Source organism: Nyctereutes procyonoides, unplaced genomic scaffold (assembly GCF_905146905.1).
Source record: "Nyctereutes procyonoides isolate TBG_1078 unplaced genomic scaffold, NYPRO_anot_genome, whole genome shotgun sequence".
NCBI lineage: Eukaryota > Metazoa > Chordata > Mammalia > Carnivora > Canidae > Nyctereutes > Nyctereutes procyonoides.
The window spans coordinates 10,468,402-10,494,173 of NW_026575034.1; the positions used below are offsets into that span (position 1 = coordinate 10,468,402).

At 51.3% G+C, this 25,772-nt stretch overlaps 1 protein-coding gene across 1 annotated transcript; it reads right to left on the minus strand.

Annotated features, from left to right (window-relative positions):
• Nucleotides 1–3,275: 3,275 nt before the first annotated feature.
• On the minus strand, nt 3,276–5,855 carry MYOD1 (myogenic differentiation 1). Its single transcript, XM_055317912.1, has 3 exons — nt 5,033–5,855; nt 4,475–4,553; nt 3,276–4,220 (listed from the first exon to the last, which is right to left on the minus strand). The coding sequence occupies exons 1-3, from the start codon at nt 5,660–5,662 to the stop codon at nt 3,970–3,972; spliced, it is 960 nt and encodes a 319-aa protein (XP_055173887.1). The 5' UTR covers nt 5,663–5,855; the 3' UTR covers nt 3,276–3,969.
• Nucleotides 5,856–25,772: the final 19,917 nt, after the last annotated feature.

Here is a 25,772-nt window from a genome sequence, read left to right on the forward strand (position 1 = left end):
TAAAATCTCTTTCCAATGTGTTCATATAATTTACTTTTTACTGATTGGATTCTCAAATAATACAAGAGTCTAACAATTCCATACAAAAGTTACCTCTTTCTTTTATTAAACTGCTTTTTGGCATGATCTAAAAATATTTTGGATATAATTGTGTTCTCTCTTTTTTTTTTCTTCAATTGTGTTCTCAATGTCAGATCATTTGGATTTATTTCAGTGTTCATTATTATTGCTTCTGTTTTCTGTTTGTCTAAAACATATTCCACCAAATCCAAACAGAATGTGTACCTTTAGATTGGACCCCACCATGCCACCCACCAGAAGGGAGAAGTCAGAGTAGAGAGGGACAATGGTCATAACTAATTAGCTAAAATAATTTTCCTTGGCAAATTAAGGAGATTGGACTAGGGCCTTACAAGGGGCTCACGCAAGGGACCTAAGCTTAAACCCTGTTGCCTTCAAGGTCCATCAGCCTCTGGTGGTATGCTCTGGGTCCATGAGTGCTGTCGTATGAGCACACATGTGTGGGTATGGGCCCAGTGTTCCCTCAGATCCAGCCCAGGTAAAAATGGCCCCCCAAACAAGTGCCGTTTCGTCTACACTGCAAATGGAGTTAGCCTCAGCTAGATGCTCCTCCCACCCCCAAATCCAGAGGACTGAAGTGAGAGATGGGTAAGAGGGGATCTCAATCCCCATTATCCATGGAGTGATCCAAATTCCAGCTGCTCCCCTCCCTCCTGACTTCCTCTCAGTCCTCTCTCCCTCCTTCCTGTGAAGAGATACAGGGTGAGGCAGCTAAGGGTGCAGTCTCTGCTGCCTCTCTGCCTGGGTTCAAGTCCTGGCTCATGACTTAAGCTAGTCCAATGAGGGTTCTTCTCTGGGAATTCATTCTGAACCAAACAAGAGCCTGAGTCAGTCTTGGCTCCCCCTTTCCCCTCACACTCTTAGGGCGTCTGTACACAAGGCTCTATAAACAGTTATGCATGTTGCTCACTGAACAAATGCACCTGGCTAAGAAAGGCCGTGGGTGCTTAAGTCCAGCCTGCTCTCTGCTTGCCTAACTATGAACCCCGGCGCAGAGCAGTGTCCTCAGGGAAGGAGAGACACATTTTTCCAATTGCACACTAGCTCCTGGGCCTTCTTCATACATGCAGTTGGTTCCCTCAGTGCAGGAACTCTACATCTTCCTTTCTGCACCTTCTTATACCCCTTTATCATACTTCCTTGCACCCTTTGCCTTGCCTTGTAGTATTTCTCACCATTTATTCACTTGTTTCTTTGTCTAATGGCTATTTCCCCAGGGGATTTTAAGCTGTGTGAGGGGAAGGACTGTGCCCTGGAGGTTCTCCACTATACTGTCAACACCTACACTTTATCTGGCACAAATGTCTCCACTTGTGTGCTTTCTCTCGCATCCCAGTCACAGCCCCAGTTCAGGCCATGTCATGTCTCCCCCGGGGAAGCCCTCATGGCCTCCTGACAAGTCTTCCTGTCTCAAATCTTGTTCCCTCCTATCCATTTTTCCAGGCTAGACTGGCTTTTCTAAATACAGATTTGCACCCTTCCATTGATTAGACTCCTCTATGGCTTCCTATTGCCCTCAGGATAAAATTCAAATGAGGTCCATTGGGGTCCTGCCTCGGCCTTTTCCCCATCTCACCTCTGGCCTCTCTGGTTCCATGAAAGCACAGTTTACTTGCTGTCACTTCAGGGGTTTTGCACTTGCTGTTTCCTTAGCTTGGAGTACTCTTCGTTGGCTTCGTTTTGTGTCCAACTCCTTCAAGATTCCTACTAGAGATTACCTACCTGTCTATACCTTCTGTTCCTACTGTGCTCGTCTACCACATACACCCCCTTTAGAGCACTTAATTGTGATGTAATCAGCTGCTAAGAGATTCAATCTCCCCAAACATCTGAGTTTCCCAAGGTCAGGAACTGTCCCCTGTGTCTGTTTTCAGCCAGCATAGGACCTGGAAACTGTTGAATCAGTGAATTCATACATGTGTCAAAGGGTCTCAAAGGAGTGCAAAGAACCCCAAGGTGCATCTGGGGAAGCAGCCAGAAAAAAAGCTGAGGATTATTAGTAACAGTATCTTCAGCACCCCGTGTTGGGGACAGCAGAGGCTCTCCTCAGAGCAGAGAGCAGAGGTCCTTCTTGTTGCCAGCACATCTTGCCTGCAATCCTCAGGGTCACCCCATCTGGTGAGCAGAGCATTTGAAAGTGGGCCTGAAGGTTTTCAGGGGGGGAAAGAGGGTCTGTAAGGGTGAGATGTAGGAGTCATTGAGGTCCTGGACACAAACATATGTATGTTTGGGGGTGGGCTTGCGGTGGCATATCAATGGGGAAGAATTTTTACCAGACAATCCTTCCAGGGGTCCCCTCCCAGCCACACATGTGTGTGCACATGAGCATGGGTCTGTGGGCATTGTCTATTGTCTTTGCTTATTTCTCAAGACACAGGTCAAATGGCACCTCTTCCAGGAAGCCCTCTCCAGCACCCTGGCTAAATCAATGGCCCCTCCTTTGTTCACAGATGCAAGTCTGCACTGCCCTGTCAGGGCCAGGATGCTCTAACAGCTGGGTTACTGGCTGAGCAGAGACATCTGTGCCTGTCTGGCCTTCTATCCTGTCCCCTTAAGATTACTCCTATTACTTGGAGCCTGTAAGTGCCACGCAGCTTACTTCGCCCCTTCACACTCACTTAGTTTTTCCTTATAATGCTATGAGCACCTTATCGCATTCTCTGTACCCATGAGGCTTCCAAGTGGCACCTTGAACTACGAATATCCAGTGAACCTTCTGGACACCACACCTGGCTTCACTCAGTATGTAGGGGCATGATTCTCAACCTTGCACGCATTTTAGAATCGCTGGAGGAGCTCTCGAAAAATACCAATACCTGGCCCGGATATCAGGGGCAGATAGATTAAATCAGAATCTCTGGCGAGTGGGGCAGGCATGGATCTTTTTTTCTCCCTACTACTGAAATCACTCTTAAATACACCCTGACTGCCCTGCGTGTGGGGACGGGTCAGAGGAACCTCCCCCACGCTTCGGAGCCAAACTCACCCCTCCCTTCCTAGCCCCGCCCCAGGCTCCTCTCTTGCAATCCGCCTTCCGCCTACAGGGGTCGCTGCGGCACAGCTGGCTCAAATTTGCGGGGTTTCCTCCCAGTCAAAATCTTGCCCCCCCGCCCCCAGGGAGAGTCGGAGCCACCGCGGTATAAATTAGCGTCTTTATTTCGAACACCTGAGCGAGCGCCTGCGGCTCGCCCACCTGCCGTATAAACGTACAAAGTCCCTGTCGCACCGCACACCATGCCTCAGAGATAAATACAGCCCTAGGGGCTCCTGCTCTGGCAAAGCAACTCTTATTTACAGGAATAGATTACAAAAGTATTACAAAAAGTGGTCCTGAACTGGGGGAGAGGGTGGAGTGGGTACTGTTACACGAGCGCACCCCGCGCAGCGCCGGGGCCGAGCCAAGTCGCCCGGGCTGGGGAGCGAGAGGCCACGCCCCCTTAGGCTACAAAGTAGCGGGGCTCGGGGAGAAGAGGCCACGCCCCCTTAGACTACAAAGTAGCGGGGCTCGAGGAGCGAGAGGCCACGCCCCTTTAGGCTCCCCCGGCGCCCGGAGGCGGGGCTTAGGTCTGCGCGGGTCCCACCCCGCCGCAAGAAGGGGAAGGGTCTGGCCCCTCAAGAGTCAGCTCTGGCCCAAGGAGGGACCCCTAAAGGCCATCGCAGCGAGTCTCAGGGAAGGGTGTTGCGTGGAAAAAAAGGACCGTGTCCTTACTGTGGAGCGCAGGAGTGGAAACACACAAACAGTTCTCCCTCCGCTCCCAACTCGGGAGGGGTCGCTTTTAAAGCGCGGTTGGGAGTGGGGCTGGCGTTTAAGCTCAATCTTTGGGGCGCGGGGGGCGCCGTCCCTCGGGCGCGTGGGCAGCGGAGGCCTCCCATGCGGCCGCCCACCCCTCAGAGCACCTGGTAGATGGGGTTGGGGTTTGCGCCCGCTGGGCACTGCGGGGCGGTGTCCGGGGAAGGGGTGGGGGCGCCGCGCTCCGCGTCGCTCTGGGCGGCGGCCTCCTGCGGTCCGGGAGACGACTCCGGCGGCGCCTCGGCCAGCAGGAGCGCGGGCGCCGTGGGGCTCTCGGTGGAGATGCGCTCCACGATGCTGGACAGGCAGTCGAGGCTCGACACCGCAGCACTCTTCCCGGGCCTGGGTTCTGCGCGGGGAGGGGTGGGTTAGTCGGCAGCTGAGCCGCGGACAGGCCTCCCGCCTACGGGCTCAGTGCTTGGGGGCAGACGGGAACCTGAGGACCCAGGGAGAGCACGGAGCGAAAAGGGAGTGGGCTGCACGCTTAGTATTTCATTCCCCGTACCGTCTCCCGGGATTAGGGGCGGGGGGGGGGCGGTCCAGATAGAGGGAAGCCGTGGCAGCTCAAAGCGGGTAACGTGGGAAGGAGGCGCAAATACGCACCGCTGGGCGCCTCGCTGTAGTAGGTGCCATCGTAGCAGTTCCGCCGCCGGGCACCGCTCGGGGGGCCGCTGTAGTCCATCTGCAAATGGCAAGGGCAAGGGCGATCGAGTCAGGCTCGGGGACCGCGGGGGGCCAGAACATCACTCTCTGTAACCAACCTGCCCCAACTCCCCATGTCTCCGCCACGAGATCTGGGCCCTGGCTGGGGGACAGGGGCGGACGGAGATTGTCTGCCATCTCCCGGGCCAACCAGCGCGTGGACAGTCGCCTAGGAGCATAAGTCTATTTTGTAAATAGGGATGAGTGGAGAAAAGCACAACTCCATGTCGCTGCGGCAGAGATCTAACAGCGCCCCCAGTCGGGTGGATCGCATTTGTCCCGTGCGCCCCCAGAGCATCAGGCCACCCCGGTGACGGCTGCTCAGGACACCGGGGTCCACTCCCCAGAAGGTTCCCGGCCCAAACCTCCCTCTGGAGGGCCAACTCCCCGCCTTCTGCAACACGTCCCAGATATAGCAAGAGCTGCCCTCACTTCTCTAGCTCGGGGTCCTGGCCTTACCATGCCGTCGGAGCAGTTGGAGCGCGGGCTGGACGCGTCGGAGTCGCCGCTGTAGTGTTCGCCGCCGCGGCCTGGGGGCAGCGGGCCAGGCGCGTAGAAGGCAGCGGCGGCACCAGGGGGCGCGGCGTCCTGGTCGCGCAGCAGCGCCTGCAGACCTTCGATGTAGCGAATCGCGTTGCGCAGGATCTCCACCTTGGGCAGCCGCTGGTTCGGGTTGCTGGACGTGCAGCGCTTGAGCGTCTCGAAAGCCTCGTTGACTTTGCTCAGGCGGCGCCGCTCGCGCATGGTGGCGGCCTTGCGGCGGTCGGCGTTGGTGGTCTTGCGCTTGCACGCTTTGCAGGCCCACAGCAGACAGCGGCCGGCCTGGTGGTGCCCGCTGGGAGCGCGCACATGCTCGTCCTCGCGCGCGCCTGGCGCAGGGTGCACCGCCGCAGGGAAGTGCGAGTGCTCCTCGGGCTTCAGGAGCGCGCCCACGTGCACGAGGCGCGGGTCCAGGTCCTCGAAGAAACGCAGGTCGGGGGAGTCGAAACACGGGTCATCGTAGAAATCATCCGCCGAGGCGAAGTTGCAGAGGGAGCCGTCGGGGCCGCTCAAGTCTACGTCGCGGAGCGGCGGCGACAGCAGCTCCATATCCCGGCAGGGGGTGGCGCAGTCCCGGCTTCGCCAGGGGTTGCCCCAAACTTTCTGCCTCTCCGCAGCCCTGGCCGTGCGATGGTAAAGTACGTGGGGGTCTGAATGGACACCCGACTTTCCCCCCTCCGCCGGGTCCTGTCGGGCCTGATGCGCGGTGAGGAAAGCGGCTGCAGCGCCCCGGGGCTTCCCCACCCCTATCCTCACGCCAGGCGCCCGGGGCTATTTATCCCGTAGTAGCTAAAGGGCCCCAGAGCGGGAGCGGGCGGCTGGGGGCGGGGGCGCCCGAGGCCAATAGAAACGGGGTGGGGAGGAGCTTGGGATCCCCAGGGTGGCCGCTGGGGCAGGAGACTGGCCAGCCCCCTAGCCCTCGACCCCCGCGCGCGCGCTCCCGCCCCTCCCCGGGCTGGGAGGGAGGCAGAGGCTGGCAGCCCCACGCGGCTGCACTCGGCTCGCGGGCACGCTCGCTCCAAACCTCCCCGCGCCGTACGCGTCCGGCGCCCTCGGAAAATGTTGGCCGCGCGCGCCCAGCTCCAAGCTGACTTTGGGCTTCCCTCTGTCCTAGGATTTGTGGGGGACCCAGGTGCAGGGTATGAGTAGAACAGATCGCGAGGGATTTGGAGAGAGACCCGTGGCAGCGGGGCAGAGACACACTCAGAGCGGAGATAGTGAGACAGTGAGAGATACGGCCAAGAGATAGAGACAGAGCAGAAAGCTAGAGGCAGGGGCAGAGAAACCTGCAGAGAGACAGAGTTTAAGGAGGCGAACCGGGATCCCTGGGTGGCGCAGCGGTTTGGCGCCTGCCTTTGGCCCAGGGCGGGATCCTGGAGACCCAGGATCGAATCCCACGTCGGGCTCCCTGCATGGAGCCTGCTTCTCTGCCTGTGTCTCTGCCTCTCTCTCTCTCTCTCTCTCTCTCTCTCTCTCTGACTATCATAAATAAAAAAGGGGGGGGGCGAACCTGAGATAAACTGGATGCGGCGGCCTGTCCTCGGCCAGTTCCCACCCGGGGAGTCGCTCAGAGGGCCGAGGGCCCAGCCCACCTTCCCCGCCCGCCCGCCTAGGAACAGAGCCGCATGGTGCAGAAGAGGAGGATGGCTGCTGACGCGTGGCGCCAATCTCGCCAAGCCCAGGTCCTGCCCCAGGCTGGAGGCAGGGAAGTGCACTCCTGCCCAGCTCGACCTGTGTGTTTCCGCAGCGGAGTGTCCAGTGCGGGGCTGGGTGGAGATGTGTCTTCAACTGGGAAGAAAACTGTCTGCTCCGGTTTTGCCTCCTTGTTGCGTGCAGCGCTGCACCAGTGAAGTTCACTGCGCAAAGGCCTGGAGCGTCGGGACTCAGCCTGGGAACCCCACATCAGAGTGGAATCTTTGAGAGTAGAGCTTGCAGACCAATGACCTAGGTCCGAATCTGGATCCCACAGTTTTCCTGTGTGGTTTTTGCGGAAGTCACATCGCCTTCCAAGCCTCCCGTTTCCCCAGTTTGTAAATTTGGAGATAATAAGAGCGATTTCTTGGAGCGATTGTGGTGGTGGTGAGAATCTAAAGACACCAAAAGATGGGGAGGTCCTCAGTCGGAGGTGCAAGGCTGTATTTTGGAGAAGGCTTGCTTCTGTCGCTGGCACAGACAGGAGTGTGTGCTCCCTGTGGGCTTCCCAGCTGTTGGCTGGGGCGCTGAGCCCTGACAATGGCCCACGTAGTGTCCAGAAGTGTTAGCTCCATTTCTTCCCAGTGAGCCCATTGGAAAGACTGGGAATAGAAGGAGGAGGCAACCACCTCTTGGAATCTCTGGCTTCTTGCCACACCCTGGGGTACCCCACCCCCAGAACGCCCCTTAGCCTCTTCTTGAATCTCTAGTCCATGTCTTCCTATCAGCACTCTGGCTAGAGGTCTCCCTTGGACAGATACCCCTACATGGGTCTCTCCTCCCAGCACCTACAGATATGAGCAAGAATAATCGTTATGCCTTTCCCACTAACTTCTGGAACCTGTCCTAACTGGCTCCCTGGACCCTGAGAAGCCCTCCCTTCCTACCAAACCTAGCAGACTCTTCTGGAGTCCTGCCTTCACTTCCCTGCCACTTACAGTAGTGCTGAAGGTCCCCTTCCTGAAGTGCTCACCTCCCTTCACTCTATAACACCACTTTCTTTCATATATTCATTCAGTACATTTTACAGAGCATCCATTGTGTGCCAGGTATTGGTCTAGGTGTTGGGGGATACAACAATGAATAAAACAAAGACTCTGCTCTTGTGATGTTTACCTTGTAGGGAGACAGATGATAAACAAATAAGCCAGAAATATGTAATGTCAGGAAGTTTTAAGTTTTTTGAAGAAAAATAAAACAAGGGAAAAGAGTGATGAAGATTATTTCTCTATAGGGAGTGGTCTGGAAGGTCTCTCTGAGCTGATTGCATTTGAGCAGAGAGCAGAATGAAGGGAGAGGAGAAGCAGATATCTAGAGTCAGAAGGAAAGGCATGTGCAAAGGTCCTGAGGCAGCACTGTATTTAAAGCACAGTAGGGAGGCTGGTGCATCTGCACCAGGATGAGTAAGTGGGAGAGTGGTAGGAGATGGGGTCAGAGTGGGATGAAGGATTTGAATTCTGAGATGGGAAGTCACTGGAGGGCTGAGTGGAAGAGAAGAATGTTATCATTTGACTTACATTTTAACAGGAGCCTACTGGTCATGGAGGGCAAAGGTAGATGCAGGAAGGCCATTAGGAGGCTATTGTAGTTATCCAAGTGACCGGTGACGGTGGTTTAGGTCTGGGTCCCAGCAGTGGACGTGGTGAAAAGTAGTTAAATTCCAAATATATTTTGAAGATGGAGCAAGCAAGATTTATTCATGAGGCAGGGAGACAAGAGAGGAACTGAGGGTGACTCTGGGGAAGAATGGAGTTGGGGAACAGCAGGTTTGCAGGTGGAAGATCAAGAGTCCAAGTCGGGGCAAAATTTGAGATGAGTGTTCAACATCCAGCAGGAGATGTCAGGTAGGTGGGGGCTTTATGAGGCTGGGGTCCCAGAGGAGAGGTCCGGGCAGCGGGGAGCCCTGTCCACTGAGACATTGGAGTCTCCCCGTCCCCAGTGTCTTCATCCTGGACTAAGCTGCCACTCTGCCGGCCTGGATGGCCAGGATGACCACCATGGCTCCCTGGCTGCTCTTCTCACTTCCACTCTTGCCACAGCATAACCTGTCCTCTGTGCAGCGGCCTGAGTAATCCTTTAACATGTGGATGAGATGATCTCCCTTTTCTGCTTTAAACTCCCTAAAACATGATGTGGTGAGCACTGGGTGTTACACACAACTGATAAATCGTTGAACGCTACATCTGAGACTAATAATGTACTGTATGTTGGCTAATTAAATTTAAATTAAAAAATAAAAAATAAATACAAAGAAAAGAGAAAAAATAACTCTCTAAGAGTTTCTTGGTTGCATTTAGAATGAAATCTCTAGGTCTGCAAGGTCCCGCACAAGCCATCTCTGATTTCATCTGGAGCCACCACCTTTTTTGATCACTCCATCCTAGTCTGAGCTCCTTTGCTGTCTTTCCACACTGAGAGCAGGATCTGGCCTCAGAGCCTTGGCACTTGCTGCTTAGAGCACCTCCCCGGCTCCTCCCATGATTGCTGCTTTTCTTATATCGGGTCTCAGCTCAAACGTGGCTTCCTGGGGATGTCTCTGACCATCTTCTCTAAGGTAGCTTCCCTCTTCACACGACCACTGTGTGATTATCTTCTTAATTCACTCATTGATGGACGTAGCCCCAGGAAGGCAAAAACATTTTGTTCACCGTGGCATCTCCAGAAACCATCCCAGTGGCTGTCACACAGTAGGAACTTGATAAATGTGAAGTGAATGACAGGGTGGCCTCCTACCCTTTAAATCTCTATGCATATATTTGAATTTCTTGAAATATGTCATTAATGAGGATTGTTGTATTTCTTCTAAGCTAGACAGTCATGTACATGAATAAATATACAGGCTGGGTCACACTTGTTCTTCCCGGGCAAGACTCAGGCCCTATCTATTGAACAATTACACATGGCCTGGGACATTATCTTCTATCTATAGTGTACTATAGATCTGGCACTTAACTGGAAGCTTGAGTCTTTCCATTTGTCTTATACACTCATGATGAGAAATGCAAATAATATATTAGTGATTAGATTGAAACACATATTTCTTCCTACATGTGCCAGCGTCAGAAGCAGAATGCCTGGCACACAGTAAGTTCCCAATAAACATTTGTTGGATGAATCAATTGGTGAGTCAAACCATCTGATTATAGAGTACCCTAAGATTTCCAGGTGAGCTCCTCAGATTGCTTATCTATGCAAATCTAAATTTTTCCCCAAGCCTACGCAGGCAAGCGAACAAACAAACAAACAACCATAGAGACAAATTTAATACTAAGACTTAAAAGATTACAACTTTGCTTTTTGTGTTTTGCATTCACAAAAACCACTGTGGCGTCACCATCAAGGTGCCTTTATGATAGGTACATATTGTATGTTCAAACTTACCAAACACTTAATGTAGTATCACTTGTGGCTTGAAATCTAAACTGTCTGGACGCCTGGGTGGCTCAGCGGTTGAGCGCCTGCCTTCGGCCCAGGGCGTGATCCTGGAGTCCCTGGATGGAGTCCCACATCGGGCTCCCTGCATGGAGCCTGCTTCTCCCTTTGCCTGTGTCTCTGCCTCTCTCTCTGTGTCTCTCATGAATAAATAAACAAAAATCTTTAAAAATAAAAAAAGAAATCCAAACTGCTCTGACAGTTTTAAACTTGATTTGTTGCTTCACCTTCTGCAGTAATTAGGAAGCGCACACAGCCTGGTGGCACACTGCCCCTTTTCTATTAGACTTCCAGGGAGGATTGAGTTTGTCACTAGGCTCCTGCTGCTTGAAGAGTTTGGGAATCACCGGACTCAGTGGCTGTTACAGACCTTCCAGGCTGGGACCCAAGCCTGACTGGGGTCACTGTCCTTGTGACACCACATCTTTGGGGAGCAGTTTGCCAACACCACCATTCCATCTGCTGTTGAAAGAGCAGAGAGCAATGGATCTGCCCTGGGAACTGGTGCCCTTTTTCAGCCCTAGCGCTGGGTTGGGGCCAGGGAGGGGGAAAGGACAAATTTGGAAGCGGAAAGAGTCCAAACTCTTATAGGTGTCGAGTCTAGTGAAGGGTGCCCTTGGGGACACACGTGCTGGACTTGTTCTGGGAGAAGCCAGTGGTGATGGGCCAAGGGCCCTATGGCAGGGGGCATCCCCCAGCACCCCTCTCTCCAACTCAGGGCTGAGCAGACCCGTGGGCAAGTGCACACCTCACCCTGGCCCTTGGTTCTCTGGTCTCCACAAAGAGGAGCTCCTTTGGCAGCAGGTGGGAAGGGAGAGATCCCTAGGCTTTTCTCCCTCTACCCTTTCCATTCCACCCCCCTCAGCTCCCTTGCCTGCCTGCCTGGGGCTATAAATGGAGAGCTGGCCGTGGGCAGGAATGCAGGCCTGGCTGGGCCCCTCGGCGCTGCACCCACAGGGAGCGGCCGGCCCCAGGGCTCCCGGCAGCCCCTTTCTCTATATATATAGCCTCTGGAAACCCAATCCAGCCTGCACCTGCCCTGGTCTTCAAGCACCCTGCCCCTGCCCAGGCTGGACCTGTGGCCTCTCCCTCTCACTGGCATAGGCTGCATAGCTGGCTGGGAGTTGGGGGTGCCACAGGGCCACAGGGTGAAAACATGTGCAGGCCAGGTGGGGCAGAGCCAGCCCCAGGTCCCCTCACTGGCCCCAATCTTTCCCCTCCTGTCCCTGGATCCACCCTGAACGTTCCTACTCTGTCCTCTGCCAACCTTGCTCCCTGGCAAAGCCTGAATCTGCCTACCACTTGGGTATGAATCCTGCCCTGGGGCTGGTTTGGTTGGTCAGATGTGGCCCTGGAATCAGGGCCAGGGTCCCAGAGATTCTTCACAGAGGGCCACATATCCCACTCTGGGGGACTCCTCAGCCTTCCATTTGTAAGCAGGACTGGGAGCCCAGAAGATAAAGTGGAGTTTTTGAAAAGGACCCCCCAGGGATGGGGAGGAAACAGGGAGGCAACAGATGGCATGTATACCACCCCCAGGCCCAGCATGCAGGCTGTGTCTATGTGGGCTCGCGTGTGCCCTGGGGCGGGCAGGGGGCCTATGTCCGCTGTCGTGGTCCACTCTGACTCCATCACTTATTCAACAAATATTCACGCTGTTCATGGTCTATGTCGGGTGCTGGGAATATAGCAGAGAACAAAATGGACAAAGCCCCCTGGGCTTGTGGAGCAGACGTTCTAAGAGGCAAGACCCACAGTAAATGATAGACACGCTAAGACGTAAATTATGAAGGTGAGACATGCAGAGGAAAAATCTTAAGCTTAAAGACACAGGTGCCAGGACAGGCCTGGTTGCAGAATTAGGGTGGTCAGGTTGACAAGGTGACAGGTGAGCAAAGGGGTAGAGGAAACCTGGGATTGAGGCATGTGCCCATTTGGGACAGAAGGTTCCAGGCCGAGAGAACAAATCATCATTGAGCACCTTCTATGGGATCATTGCCTCTGTCAGAGCAGGAAATTCTGCAGTGGACAAGACAGGTTTGGCTCCTGTTCTAGAACCTGTGGCTGTTGTCTGGGGCTGCAGGGGCTGAGTGCCTGGCAGGGAGGGGGGGCATGCGATGGGGTTGGAGGATGGCTTGGATGGGTGACTTGAGACTGCGGGGTGAGGTGAGGATGAGATGAGGTGCTTCATGCCTATGATGCTCTGTGCACCCACAGAGCGGGGTGCAGGGCATGGGATGCGCCTGACCTGAGCTTGGCACTGCAGGAGGACCCCCGAGCCCTGCGGCCTACACAGCTTCCCCCGTCCCACGGGGCCCCACATGCCACACGCACCTCACCCGCACACTTCCCTCTCCGTGTCCACCTCTCACCCGGTCCTTCCCCAGGGATTGAGAAGCCAGGTGAGGGACGTTATCAGGAGCCCAGACTGTTTGACAGAAGCAGGGAAAGCAGAGGCCAAATTAAGAATCACCCAATGGGGGATCCCTGGGTTGCTCAGCAGTTTAGTGCCTGCCTTTGGTCCAGGGCATGATCCTGGAGTCCAGGGATTGAGTCCCGCATCAGGCTCCCTGCATGGAGCCCGCTTTTCCCTCTGCCTGTGTCTCTGCGCCCCCCCCCCATATATATGTCTATCATGAATAAATAAATAAAATCTTAAAAAAATCACCCAATGCCTGACTTCTGGAAAGAACCAAGGAGTCCATTCCCCCAGAGTCTCTCTCCCTCAAGCATATTCTTCCCATAATTAAAGAAAGCCTTTCTCTGGTCTTTGAGATCCCTGGGGTCTGAAATACAAACTTACTGTGGTTTGATTAAACAATACAAATAAGGTGATAATAGCTTAATGACCAGAAGTGTTCAGGGAGGTGGGGTTCATTGAAGGTGCTCATTCCTCTCCCAGACTAAGGGCATTAGAATCTTGGGGTGAGAGAGCTGGCTACTGGAGAGCTCACCACCTCCCCTGAATAAACACTAAAAAACTTTATTTATTTATTTATTTATTTATTTATTTATTTATTTATTTATTTATTTAAACTTTTTTGTTTGTTTGTTTGTTTAATGTGAGTTTAACTTGCAGTGTGAGGAATTTAGGCAAGGTGCAAGAGATGCTATTGCCAAAGTACCAGATCTCCTCAGAGAGCGCGTTGTCTTTTTTTTTTTTTTAAATCAATTTGCCAACATACAGTATAACACCCAGTGATGAGCTCTTTGTCTTTAAGCTAAGATGGCTTGGGCGTAGGAAGAAGAATGGGAAGGCCTCTTAAAGTCACCTACTTTACCCACCTGAGGATTTGTGAAAGGCCAGAGGATGCCCCCTCCCAGCCCCCCGTCTCCTCTGGCTGTGACACTCCCCAGGAGGTTGTGCCAAGTTCCAGCACCCAGGCCTGCCATGGGACGGAAGAGTACCTTTCCTCGGAAGGCCTGCTTGCCCCCACTCCCACACCTCCGTGCCCTCCTGTAGCAGGTCACAGGCACGTGTGCCTCCTAACCCAAGGCTATTCCTCACACCACGTACACCTCCCAGCCTGTGTCCACCCCCGGCCCCGTGTCCACCTCATACTCCGTGCGCACCTAGTACTATACGTCCACCTCTCACGCCATGTGCACCTCCCACTCCGTGTAACCCCACGTTCTGTTTGTTTCTCCCACACCCCACACACCCCACACACGAGTATATCTCACGTGTGGACACATCTTCTGTGCTCTGCGGACCCCTCACACCATGTGCTCCTCACACACGTTACACGTCGTATACCTCATACTCCGTGTGTGCCTCACACATGTGCGTACTTCCCCGTGTACACCCCCTAAGGAACAACATGCCTCACACCTGTGTCCATACCACACCTGTGTCCCACACTACTCAGATTCTGTGTCAGGCGTATCCACACCTTGGTCCCAGTGTGACCAGTTGCCTCCACCCCGTCCAGAGGAAGACCCTGGGGGCATATTGGCCGAGGCAACCACCTGCGCAGTTGCCAGTCTGAACTTTCTACGCGCAATCTTCCTGCTTAGGGAGGGTCTGGCCTCCATGTCAGGGCTGCGGGAGGAGCAGCTCCCGGGTGACGGGGATGGCGCATGTGGCAGGATCCAGTGGGCAGCTGTGGGGGTCTGGGGAGGGGCCTCAGCTCCCCACCCCTTTCCCATTGCCTCCTTGCTGTCTAATCAGCCCACCTGCCAGCCTGGGGGGCTCCAAGGAGCTGGGATTAAGGCACACGCAGCCGTTGGGCTCCAGGGACAGACACCAGCTGCTGCCCCCAGCAGCTGCCCCAGCCACACGCCTCTGGGGGGAGGTTGGGAGCCTTGGGGAGGCCAGATTCTCTCTCCCAAATCTGCCCATCCCTGACCAGTAGCAGCCAGGATAGGAGTTTTCTGGCAGAGAGACGGAGGGCGGGGGCCTCATTACTGATACCCGGGCTGCCTGGGACATCTGCCTCTGTCCTACGTCTTGTCCTGCCACCTCCACGAAGTCCTCCTGGATTGCTGCTTCCACTCTGGTTTGGGAAAGTGATTTATGGCCCATGCACCTCAACAGGTCTACCCTCTCACTATTCCTCAAGTTTCCTTAGTACCCGCTCTGTTCTCGGGGTTCAAGCTAGGTGCTGTGGACAGGACCCTTAGCCTCTGGGAGCTCCGCCGAGTGGGGAGTGGGAGACCCATGAGTGGGTCATCTCAGCACCTTGTGCGAATACCCAGAGCAGGCAACTACTCTCCTGTGGATCCCTGAGAGGCCCTCCCCAGGAGGGACCTGCTGATAACCTCCTTCTTGGGTACCGAAGGGTGAGCAGGGGCGCGCGGGGAACTGGGGGGAGGCACTCCAGGCTGGAGAAGCCATGACGAAGGCCGGAAGGCACAGCTACGTGCCGTTGGATACTCCCGTGTGGCTGACACTGTGTCCGGGCTTCCTTTGGTCATCTGGGACCTGCTCAGACCCCGGGGGGTACATGGGCTCTGTCTGAAGGGGAGCTCACCAGCTTTCCAGGCAAGACCAGTTAAGTCGAGGGTAGAGGGTGGTGTGGGGAGGGATTGCAGGGGGAGGGCGGAAACCTTATAGGGTGGAGAGAGCCTGGACTGAGCCCAAAGACCAGTTCGGCAGCCCTGGCTGGGTGCGGTCCCGCCTCCCCCAGCCCGTCTGAGCCTCGCCTGGGTCCCGCTTTCTCCACGTGTCGGATGGAGGCCTCAGACCGGCTCCACTCCCACTCAGGTAGGGGCCTGCTTCTCCCTGACCTCCCAGGTCCCTGCTTCTCCCTGACCTCCCAGACCTCCCAGGTCCTTGCTTCTCCCTGTCCTCGCAGGTCCCTGCTTCTCCCTGACCTCCCAGGTCCCTGCTTCTCCCTGTCCTCGCAGGTCCCTGCTTCTCCCTGACCTCCCAGACCTCCCAGGTCCCTGCTTCTCCCTGACCTCCCAGGTCCCTGCTTCTCCCTGACCTCCCAGGTCCCTGCTTCTCCCTGTCCTCGCAGGTCCCTGCTTCTCCCTGACCTCCCAGCTCTCCCGTGGGTCCCCGTTCTTGGTGTGGAGGGAGAGGCCTGTCCCTTCACCTGGGGCCACCTGGCCCGCCCAGAAGCAGAAGCCTGGGTGAGCCCGGGGCCCAGCAGAGACGCAGAAGCCTGTTCCTCAGACGGGAAAGGCAGCTGAGCCGAGGGCCCGGCCCCGAGGAGCACCCCAGCACCAGGCATGCCGATGTCTTTGTCCTCTCCTGATGATGCAGCCTAATCTCTCCCAGGCCCCGTCTAAACCTGCCCTCAGAGCCCTTGGAGCCCTTGGAGCTGATCTTGCCTGACACCGAGAGTGCATCACAGTTCCTCAGGCTGTTTCCAGAGGTCTCTATTGGCCCTTTGGGGCCTGAGCGACCTGGACTCGGATGCTGGCCCTGCTTGGTAGCTTGGGTAAGTTACTTTCCCTCGCTGAGTGTCACTTCTCCCAGTTGTAAAATGGGACTGGTCCCAGCACCTATTCTGGAGGATCATAAGGATTCAATATGCCAAGGCATGCGGCGTACTTGTGCGGAGCCTGTCTCATGGTGCACGGTAGGAGCTTGGAGATTATTCTTGCCTTGTTTGTTCTCCTTCTGGATAGAAGCTAGGAGCAAGCAAGCTGTGGGTGGGGTGGGGCTGGGACACTGGGGGGCCCGGCCTGGCTATTCTGGGCTCTGGACCTCTTGGAAGTGGGGGCCCTGGTGAGGTGACTGGAAGGGTGGGTAACCTTGAAGCCTGTGCAGTATTTGCAGCAGCAGTGCCACTGCCTCCACTGTGCACACAGGCAGCCTGCCAGTCGCCCCCAAACAAAGCTTGGCCCAAGGGGAGCAGAGCTGGCTGATGACAGATGCAGAGAGGCTGGTGCCGGCAGGGCCAGGGAGGGGGGGCTGGGAGAGGCCAGAGAAGGCAGCTTTGTGGAAGGCATCCCCAGAGAAGGCTGAGGCCCAGCAGCGCCCACAGCTCAGTGGCCAGTGTCTCCTCCCTGCTCCAACACTAGGGACAATATGGATCTTCTTTGTATAGTGTAGAAATATGAGGCCCAGGCTTCTAAGCAAAGCCCAGGACTCACCTAAGCTTAGCTATGGAGGTGCTAGGATGGGAATGTTGGTCTCTTGGCTCTACACACCAGCCAATTCTAGGAAGCCCAGCCTTGGAGACAGGGGAATGGACTTGATGGGTTCTTGAGGTCCCTTTATATCCAGGATGAACCTGCCCTACCTCATACCCTTGAAGCAAGGACATCCCCAACTGTGGCAGGTGAAGGCAAATGGCAGGTCACCAGGGGCTGGGCTGATCTGGTTTATCTATGGTTAGGAGGTAGCCACCTCTACCTTGACAGAAGTCCTCCAACTCATCTGGCTCAGGGGTTGTGGGTCTCACAGTCCCTCCTTTGCTATATTGGGATGGGAGCTCAGCGTAGGCTTGGCCAGGAACTAGGGATAAGAAGGGAAAGTGGGGAGAACATGGAGAGGAAGAGCCATCTGGTCTTGGGGCCTTGCTGGGCCCATCAAATTTGTTCTTGTCCATGCAGCCCTCCCTTGCACCTTCTTCCCTTCCCAGTCAAACTTCCTTTTTCACTCTTTATTGTAAAGAATTCCAAACATTAGGAACAGACACAATAGTATAAGAAGCCCATTACCAGCTCTGACAGCCACTAACTGGTGTCTAAACCTGACCTGACCTGTTAACGTACTTCTTCCCCTCCTGTTATTTTGAAACAAATTTCAGACATTATATCATTTCATGTGTGTATATTTGATTGTGTATTTCTAAAACACACAACTTTTTTTAAAAAAAGATTTTATTTATTTATTCATGAGAGACGCAGAGAGAGAGGCAGAGACACAGGCAGAGGGAGAAGCAGGCTCCATGCATGGGGTCCGATGTGGGACTCGATCCAGGGACTCCAGGATCACGCCCTGGGCCGAAAACAGGCGCCAAACCGCTGAGCCACCCAGGGATCCCCAAACACACAACTTTTCTTAACATAAGTACAATACCATTAGAATACTAATAAAATTTATATGTAATTCCTCATACAATCAAATATTCAATCAGTCATCAAATTTCCCATCATCTCATAAATATTCTTGTTTTTTTGAATCAGGATCCAAATAGGGCCCACACTTTGTGATCATTAATCCGTCTTTTAAGTTCCTTTGCATATAAAAGTTCCTCTTCCATATTTTTCTCCTTTGCAATTTATTTATTGAAAAAAAAATGAGTTGTTCGTCCTTCAGAGTTCTTACACTCTGGAGGTGTTTTGTTTTTTTTAAATTGCATCTCAATGATGTAGTTGTGGGTTTTTCTCACTTTGTTTTTCAACATACTGATATAATTTTTAGCTGGCAATAAGATCACCTAGCAGAAAGCTACATTTTCCGGATTCCCTTGTAGCTAGCTGTAGCCATATGAGTAAGTTCTAGGCAATGTGGTACGAGTGGAAATGATTTGCACGTAACTTCTTGGTTATAACTTTTCTTCTTTCTTCCTGCTCATTAGTTGGAATGTGGATGAATGGCAGGGCCTGGAGTGGCCATCAGTGGAGAATGATGGGTCACCAAAGATGTCCATGTCCTAAACTCTAGAACCTATGGCTATCTTACCTTGGTGTGGCATAAAGGACTTTGTAGATGTGATTGATTAAGTTAAGGCTCTTGATGGAGAGATTATCCTGGATTATGTAGGTGAGCCCAATGTAATCAAAAGAGTCCTTAAAGGCAAAGAGGGAGGCCAGAGAGTCAGAGTCAGAGAAGAAAATGTGATTACAGAAATAGTGGTCAGAGCCATGGGGCCATGAGCCAAGGAATGAGGTAGCTTCTAGAATTGGGAAAAAGTAAGGAAAGAATTCTCCTCTAGAGCCCTTAGAAGGAGCAGTGGTCTGCTAGTCCCTTGATCTTAGCTGTGTAAGACCCACTTCAGACTTCTGATCACCATAATTGTAAGATAATATGTATATGTTTTCTTTATTCATCTTTTTAAATTTAAGTATGAGGAACATACAGTGTTATATTGATTCCAGGTGTGAAATATAATGATTCAATAATTCATACATTATCATTACTCAGTACTCAAGATTAATGTATGTTGTTTTATTTTTTATTTTATTTTATTTGTGTGTGTGTGTGTGTGTGTATGCTGTTTTAAACCACAGTTTGGGTAATTTGTTTCAGCAGCAAGAGGAAACTAATATTTCATCTTAGATCGTGTGATGGTGGTTGCTTATTGACGATTACAGAGCAAGAAGACAGAATGAACCTGGGTTCTGGTACTGTTAAGCTGCCATACAATAGTCAATACTTTGACTATCACCCGCTCCTGGAATGTCATGTAAGAAAGGAATGAAGTGCATTTTTAGGTGTCTTTGTTGTTACAGCAGCCTAACCGGAATTCTAATTAATATGTATACTATTATGTGTCTGGTAATGCCATATGCACTGGGAAATGCCAGGCATCAGGCATGTGGTTGAGTGTGGAAATTATGTGAAGGAAGCAAGAAGCATTTGTTGGGCTCAGATGACTTCTAGAAGGTTAAGTAAGGATTGTTCTCCTCATTTTGCCAAAGGGCCCAGAGGTTGGCAGATCTCCCTCAGGCAAACACATAGGGACCCTGAGACGGAAGTCGAGATAGTGGGGTAACCTTTAGGGAAGATGAGAAGTGAGAGGCACAGGGAAGGAAGCAGTGTAAGGGATGTGGGTAAGCCTGTGGACTCTGGGAGTCACGTTGCCCCCTGTCATACTCTTGACTCTACCACTATCTGTGTGACTTTGGCAAGTCACAAAGTCTCTCTCTAAGTCTCAGCTCTGAGTCTCTCAATCTCTCTGAGTCTCAGCTTCCACCTCTAACAAGTGAAGATATTAGCTTACAAAATTGAAGTACTGGATGTGAAGTAGGAGAATGCATGAAAAGTGGAGCCAAAGCACAGAGCTGGGAGCACAGCAAGGACTCAATAAACAGCACTATTTGAGGGTCTCACCTGTCCCAAACTCAATGGTCAGGCCCACCTATCGAATGTTAGACAAGTCCAACACCCTTCAGTCTCTGCATTGCCAACCTTTAAGCCTGTCTCTCTCACACACTGGCATCTAGATTAGTTACAGCTGCCATTTAACAGGGCCAGCCTGAGAAAGGGAAGAACAAGGGGAAGGGTCTGCTTGGCCTTCCTCTCTGTTGTCCTACCTGAAGATGGAGACCGAGTTTGGCCTAATGGGGAGCAACTATCAGCAAAAGCATAGGATGCAGGCATAATCCTATTAAAGATGTTTCCTAAGGGCAGCTCTTTAATGGTTTACCCCTAATGGCTCTCAGGAGAAGGCGCCAGAAGGAATCACAGTTTTACGACTGGTTGCAAATAGTTCCCATTTGCTTAACTCACTCACGCACCCTTTCAACAAACCATGAGCTTTTGCTCTGAGCCCAGTTCTGGAAGATGTAGAAATGAACAAGCCTTGGTCTTTTCCTTCAAATCCTTAAAGTTCAAGAGGGGAAGGCAAATGGTGAGACATTTTGTGATCCCAGAAGGCAGATAGAATTAATGCTAACTTGAGAGGGGTGATGCCATGACAACGCTTGCACTGAACAAGAATGAGTGGTGGGAGGTTGCCATGAAACAATTTTTCTTGTTGGGAAGGGGGTCTCTCACAATCCTTTTAAACCTGCTCTTTAGCATAATAGCTCTTATCCTGATCCTAGATGAAATGTTAGGCCATCTCATGACTTCTCTGGTCTCTTTAAGATAATGAAAAGTTCTATTATTTTGGGTTGCAAACTGTGGAAGAATCTAAAATGTCCCCCAAGATTTCTTCCCCCCGCCCCCCAAGATTTCTTTCCCCCTCCCCCATCTGTCATGTACTACATTCTTAATAATCACCAGGACTACGGATTTGGTGGTTTTACTCCAATGAATAGGTTATGTTACATGACACAGTTGACCTTAAGATTTGGGGATTATTTGGGTGGTCCTGACCTAATCACACAAGCTGTTTAAAAGCAGAGCGTTTTCTCCAGTTTGTCACAAAGAAGGAAGTCAGAGATTCAAAGCATGAAAAGGATTTGACATGCTGTTGTTGCCTTGATGATAAGTTGGCCACATAGACAGGACCTGAGAGAGAATTCTAGGAGCTGAGGGTGACCTCCAGGCAGAAGCCACCAAGAAAATTCAGAACTGAGTCATAAGACCATAAGGAACTGGATTCTCCCCAAAATTTGAGTGAGCATGAATGCTGATTTTTCTCCAGGGCCTCCAGATGAGAACTCAGCCCACTGACTTCTTAACTTCAGCCTCGTGAGGCTCTGAACAGAGAGCCCAGCAATGCCACTCCACACTTCTGACCTGAAGAACGAATGGAGAGCTACTTCATAGGTGTTGCTTCAAACCTCTATCTACGATCATCATGCTACGGGGCAATAGAAAACAAACACAAATACAATCTCAGTTCAGATTACAATGATCAAAACTCTTGTTCTGAAATGTGACTAAAGTAGAGACTTCTCCCCCTTGCTCTCCAGCTTGCATCTGCTCTGGGTAGGGCATCTGCAGTCAATGAAACTTGCTACACATTGTAGGGACAGCAGCCAGAGGTGAAGGGCAGGCAGGGCAGGAATGTACTTAGTTACAATATTCTAGTTAGCAGTACTTTCCAGGCTTGAAAGCATTTTAAACCTTACTCTTCCCATCCTGGTGCTTTCTTCGGTGATTCTTCCTACCTTTGTTGCCTGGGACCCCTCCCTGCAACTCTGTTTCACTGATCTCTTCCAATTCTAGGTGTTCAATGGTCTACCTCTGGTTTCCTCCTACTGAGGCCTGCTGTTCTCTAGAAGGTCTCTAGGGCAATCTCTAAGTCACCCCATACTGGCTCCTTCTTATATGGCCCACCTATAATCCACAAAAGTACTCATGAATCCTTGCCCAGATATCAATGGGAAAGCAGCCTCCTACTCTGCAACTCCAGGGCATTTGGATCATCTTCTCACTCTTCAGGTTTGGTATTCATGACTCAGAGGTCAACTAGCTATGTCTCCCAAACTGTAGGAGAGATGTGATAGGATCCCCATATGATGTCCTTAAATCCTCTCTCTCTTGACTTGAGGTACAGGGGAAAACATTTTCCACCCCAAGGGGGAGTCTTCATAGCTCCAATAGTTCCCCCACAAAAAACATCCTCCCTCAAATCCCTAAGACAATATGCTCTAAGATAATTAGTTCTTAGCTACCTGGTTAGAAATGTTCACATCTTAGTTTGGGATCTTACTTTAGAATGGTCCTCAGTAAGAATTTCCATAAGATCTTCAATGCAAGGAACTTAAAGTGGAGACAGAGGGAAAGGACCTTGGCTGGAGTGAGGAGGAGAGGAGTGGGGAAGGTCTCACAGAGACAGACTTTGAGTTAAACACAGATGAACAGAGAGGGAAGGAAGAGCATTCTGAGCCTCAGGACCAGAACAGGCCAAAGCTGTGAGCTCTGAAAGGACATAGTTTTATAGGGATCCTCCAACAGAAGAATAGAAAGTTCATAACTTCTGGAATAAGACTTATGTTTGAGTCCCAGACCTGCCACTTATGGCTTTGTGATTTTGGACAGACTAGTTAACCACTCTGCACTTTTATTTCCGCATCTAAAAAGTGGTTTAGCACAACTAGGAAGCAACCAAGATGTCCTTTAGTCAATGAATGGATAAATAAACTGCAGCATATCCAGGCAATGGAATATTATTAAACTATCAAGCTATGAAAAGACCCAAGGAACTCTAAATGCATATTACTAAGTGAAAGAAGACAATCTGAAAATGCCATATACCGCATGATTCCAAATATAAGACATTTAGAAAAGGCAAAACTACAGAGACAGTAAAAAGATAAGTGGATACCAGGAGTTATGGGGGGGGGGTGGAGGAATCAATAGGCAGAGTACAGGACTTTTTAAAAGCAGTGGAACTATTCTATATACTTTAATGGTGGATATATTTCATCACACATGTGTCTAAACTCATAGAATGTGCATCATCAATAGTGAACCCTAAGGTACACTATGGGCTTTGGGTGATTGTGATATTTCAATGTAGGTTCATAGATTGTAACAAACGTACCAGTCTAGCACAGGATGTCAACAGTGGAGGAGATTGTGTGTATATGGGGACAGGAGATATACAGGAAATACTTGTACATTCTGCTCAGTTTTGCTGTGAATCTGAAACTGTTCTAAAAAATAGTCTATTTGAGGGGTGCCTGGGGTGGCTCAGTCAGTTAAGTATCTGACTCTTGATTTTGGTCAGGTCATGATCTCGGAGTCATGATCTCAGGGTTGTGAAGATGAGCCCCCGGGGTCTGCTCAAGGTTTTTTCTGTCTCCCGCTGCCCTTCCTGCCCCCCTTGTGTTCATGCTCTAAATAAATAAATAAATAAATAAATAAATAAATAAATAAATAAATATTTTAAAAATAGTCTTGTTGTTTTTAAAAGGTGTGTGCCTATTTTGTATCATGCTACGATAATGCTATGTAATGGTCCATCCCCACACTCAGTGGACCCAAACAATAAGCATTTATTTAGTTTATGACTCTGTTATATGAGGTTGGCTATTGAGATTGGCTATTGAGGCTGGCTGTTCTCCTGGGCTCATGTGGGCAGCTGTTCTGGGCTCAGCTGGACTCACTCACATATTGTGGATGACTGGTTCTTGGCTGCTCCAGGCTAGCCTTGAGTGGGGCAACTGGGACAACTCAGCTCTTCTCCATGGGTCTCTCATTATCCAGCAGGCTAGCCTGGGCATGTTTTCACGGTGACAGCAGTGCTACAAAAATGCAAGCAGAAGCACACAAGCACTTTTTCAAACCTCTGCTTGAGTCACGTATATCACCCCTTGGGCCGCAACAAGTTACATGACTGAATTCAAAATTGAGGGGCAGAGAAATATGCCACTTGATGTGAAGAGTTGCAAAGTCATGTGGCAAAGGGCATGGACACAAGGAGGAGTAAAGAATTGGGTCCATTAGTATAATTAGTCTACCACAGAGGGCTAATAGTGCATTTACCGCATAGGCTTGTTGCAAAGATTAGATGTGTTTTATATAGGCTCTTAATAGGAACTTATAAAAGTGCTTGGTCCCTCCTCACACAGGAATCTGGGACTTTTCAGATAGAGTAGAAGATACTAAGAATTGCTGGAGATATAACAGCGAAGGCCAACGCTTGATTTATGCTTTGCTCACTAGAGCTACCAGTCGGACCCTCCATCATGTATCCGCTCTCACTGTTTCTTGGGTTTGTCTTCAGCCATAGAAGCACAATGTGACTGTTGGCAGATACTTGCTCATCATTTACAGAGTTATGTTCATCTGAATAGATTCCTACCGAATGCGAGGAGTCGCTGAAAGCCCTTCAAACTGTTAGCTTCCTTCCTGCTGCGCAGACACACTCCCTGACGAGTGACAATGGGTTCTCTTCCAGGAAACAGTTCATGTACTGTCAGCAGGAATGTAAATTGGGGCAACCATTGTGGAAAAAGATGGAGATTCCTCAAAAAGTTAACAGTAGAAACGTCACACAATCCAGTCATTCCACCACCAGGCATTTAACCAAAGAAAATGAAAACACTAATTTGAAAAGATACCTGCTATCCTATGTTCATTGCAGCATTATTTCCAATAGCCAAGACATGGAGGCAACCTAAGGATCCACTGATAGATGAAGGGGTAAGGAAGATGTGGCACATACACAATGGACTCAGCCATAAAAAAATGAAATAAATGAACAAACAAAAACCAGACCCATAAATACGGAGAACAAACTGGTGGTTGCAGAGGGGAGAGGGCTGAGGGGGATGGGCAAAACGGGTGAAGAGGAGTGGGAAATACAGGCTTCTAGTTATGGAGTGAGTGAGTCATGGGAATAGAAGGCACAGCATGAGGACTATAGTCAATGATATTGTAATAGTGCCGTATGGTGACAAACTGTAGGTACACTTGCAATGAGGGTAACATAAGGTATAGAATCATTGAATCATTGTGTTGTACACTTGCAACTAATGTAACCTTGTGTACCTACTTCAACAAAAAAATGAAAATGGGTTCTTCTGTCTTTTGAGTGATAATGACAATGACAACAGTCATAACAATAATAGCTCCCACCTACTAAGGAGGCAAAATCTCATCTGATTCCCACGGTAACTCACCAAGGTCAGTACTACAGATGTTTTACAGCTGAGGTCGCTGAGGCTCAGAGAAGCCATGCAGCCAGCAAGTGGAAGAATTGGAACTTGAACCCAAGTCTCTCCAACTCCAAGGACACTACTCTGAATTGCTTCACTTTTCTTCCCTTAAAGTTCTTGTGTTTGTTCGGCTTGTCTCAGGTCAGGGGTCACTTGACATTTGTGTCACTTTTTGCTAGCCCGCGTCAGCCATTCTTCATGTGCTTCAAGGCACACACTGTCAGGCGGCAGCAATTCTGCAGTGAGGGGATCATGATTAACAGAAGATTTTTCCAGATCTATCGGGGCAATGGACCCCCCCCCCCCAGTTGCAGGACTGCCCTCTCCCTCCACCCAAAGTTATACTTAAAACCTCATTCTTTCCTTGAGGGCCAATGCCAGTTGGTCATTCCCAGGGACATCCTGAGATCTTGGCCAAAGCCAAGGTGCTGGAAGGGCCCTTCTCCCCGGACCCCAAGCTCCCATGGCTCATATCAAGGGGTCAATGAGGAGTAAGACTCCAGGAGGGAAGGGAAGGCCCCAAACCTCAGGCCTGAGTTTGGAGAAACCCGAGAAGGCCCCCGGAACAGCTGACTCTGGGCGCCACGTTTTGGAGGCAGCTGCCCCCTCCCCCACACTGGCTGTGCTGTGAGTCACGGGTTTTAAGCTGAGCACTCTGGGAGATTAACCAGCTTTGTGACCAGCTGCTGGAGGAGGATACTTGGCCGAAAGAAGCAGGATAAAGTTACCCTCTCAGAAGTTTATAGGAAGGCCCATAAATGCCCCCAACTGCTGGGGGCCCGCGATGTGGGGCACTCCTGGATGCTTCCCCTGACCAGGTCCTCAATGGCTAGTCTCATCCCCCCCACCCCAC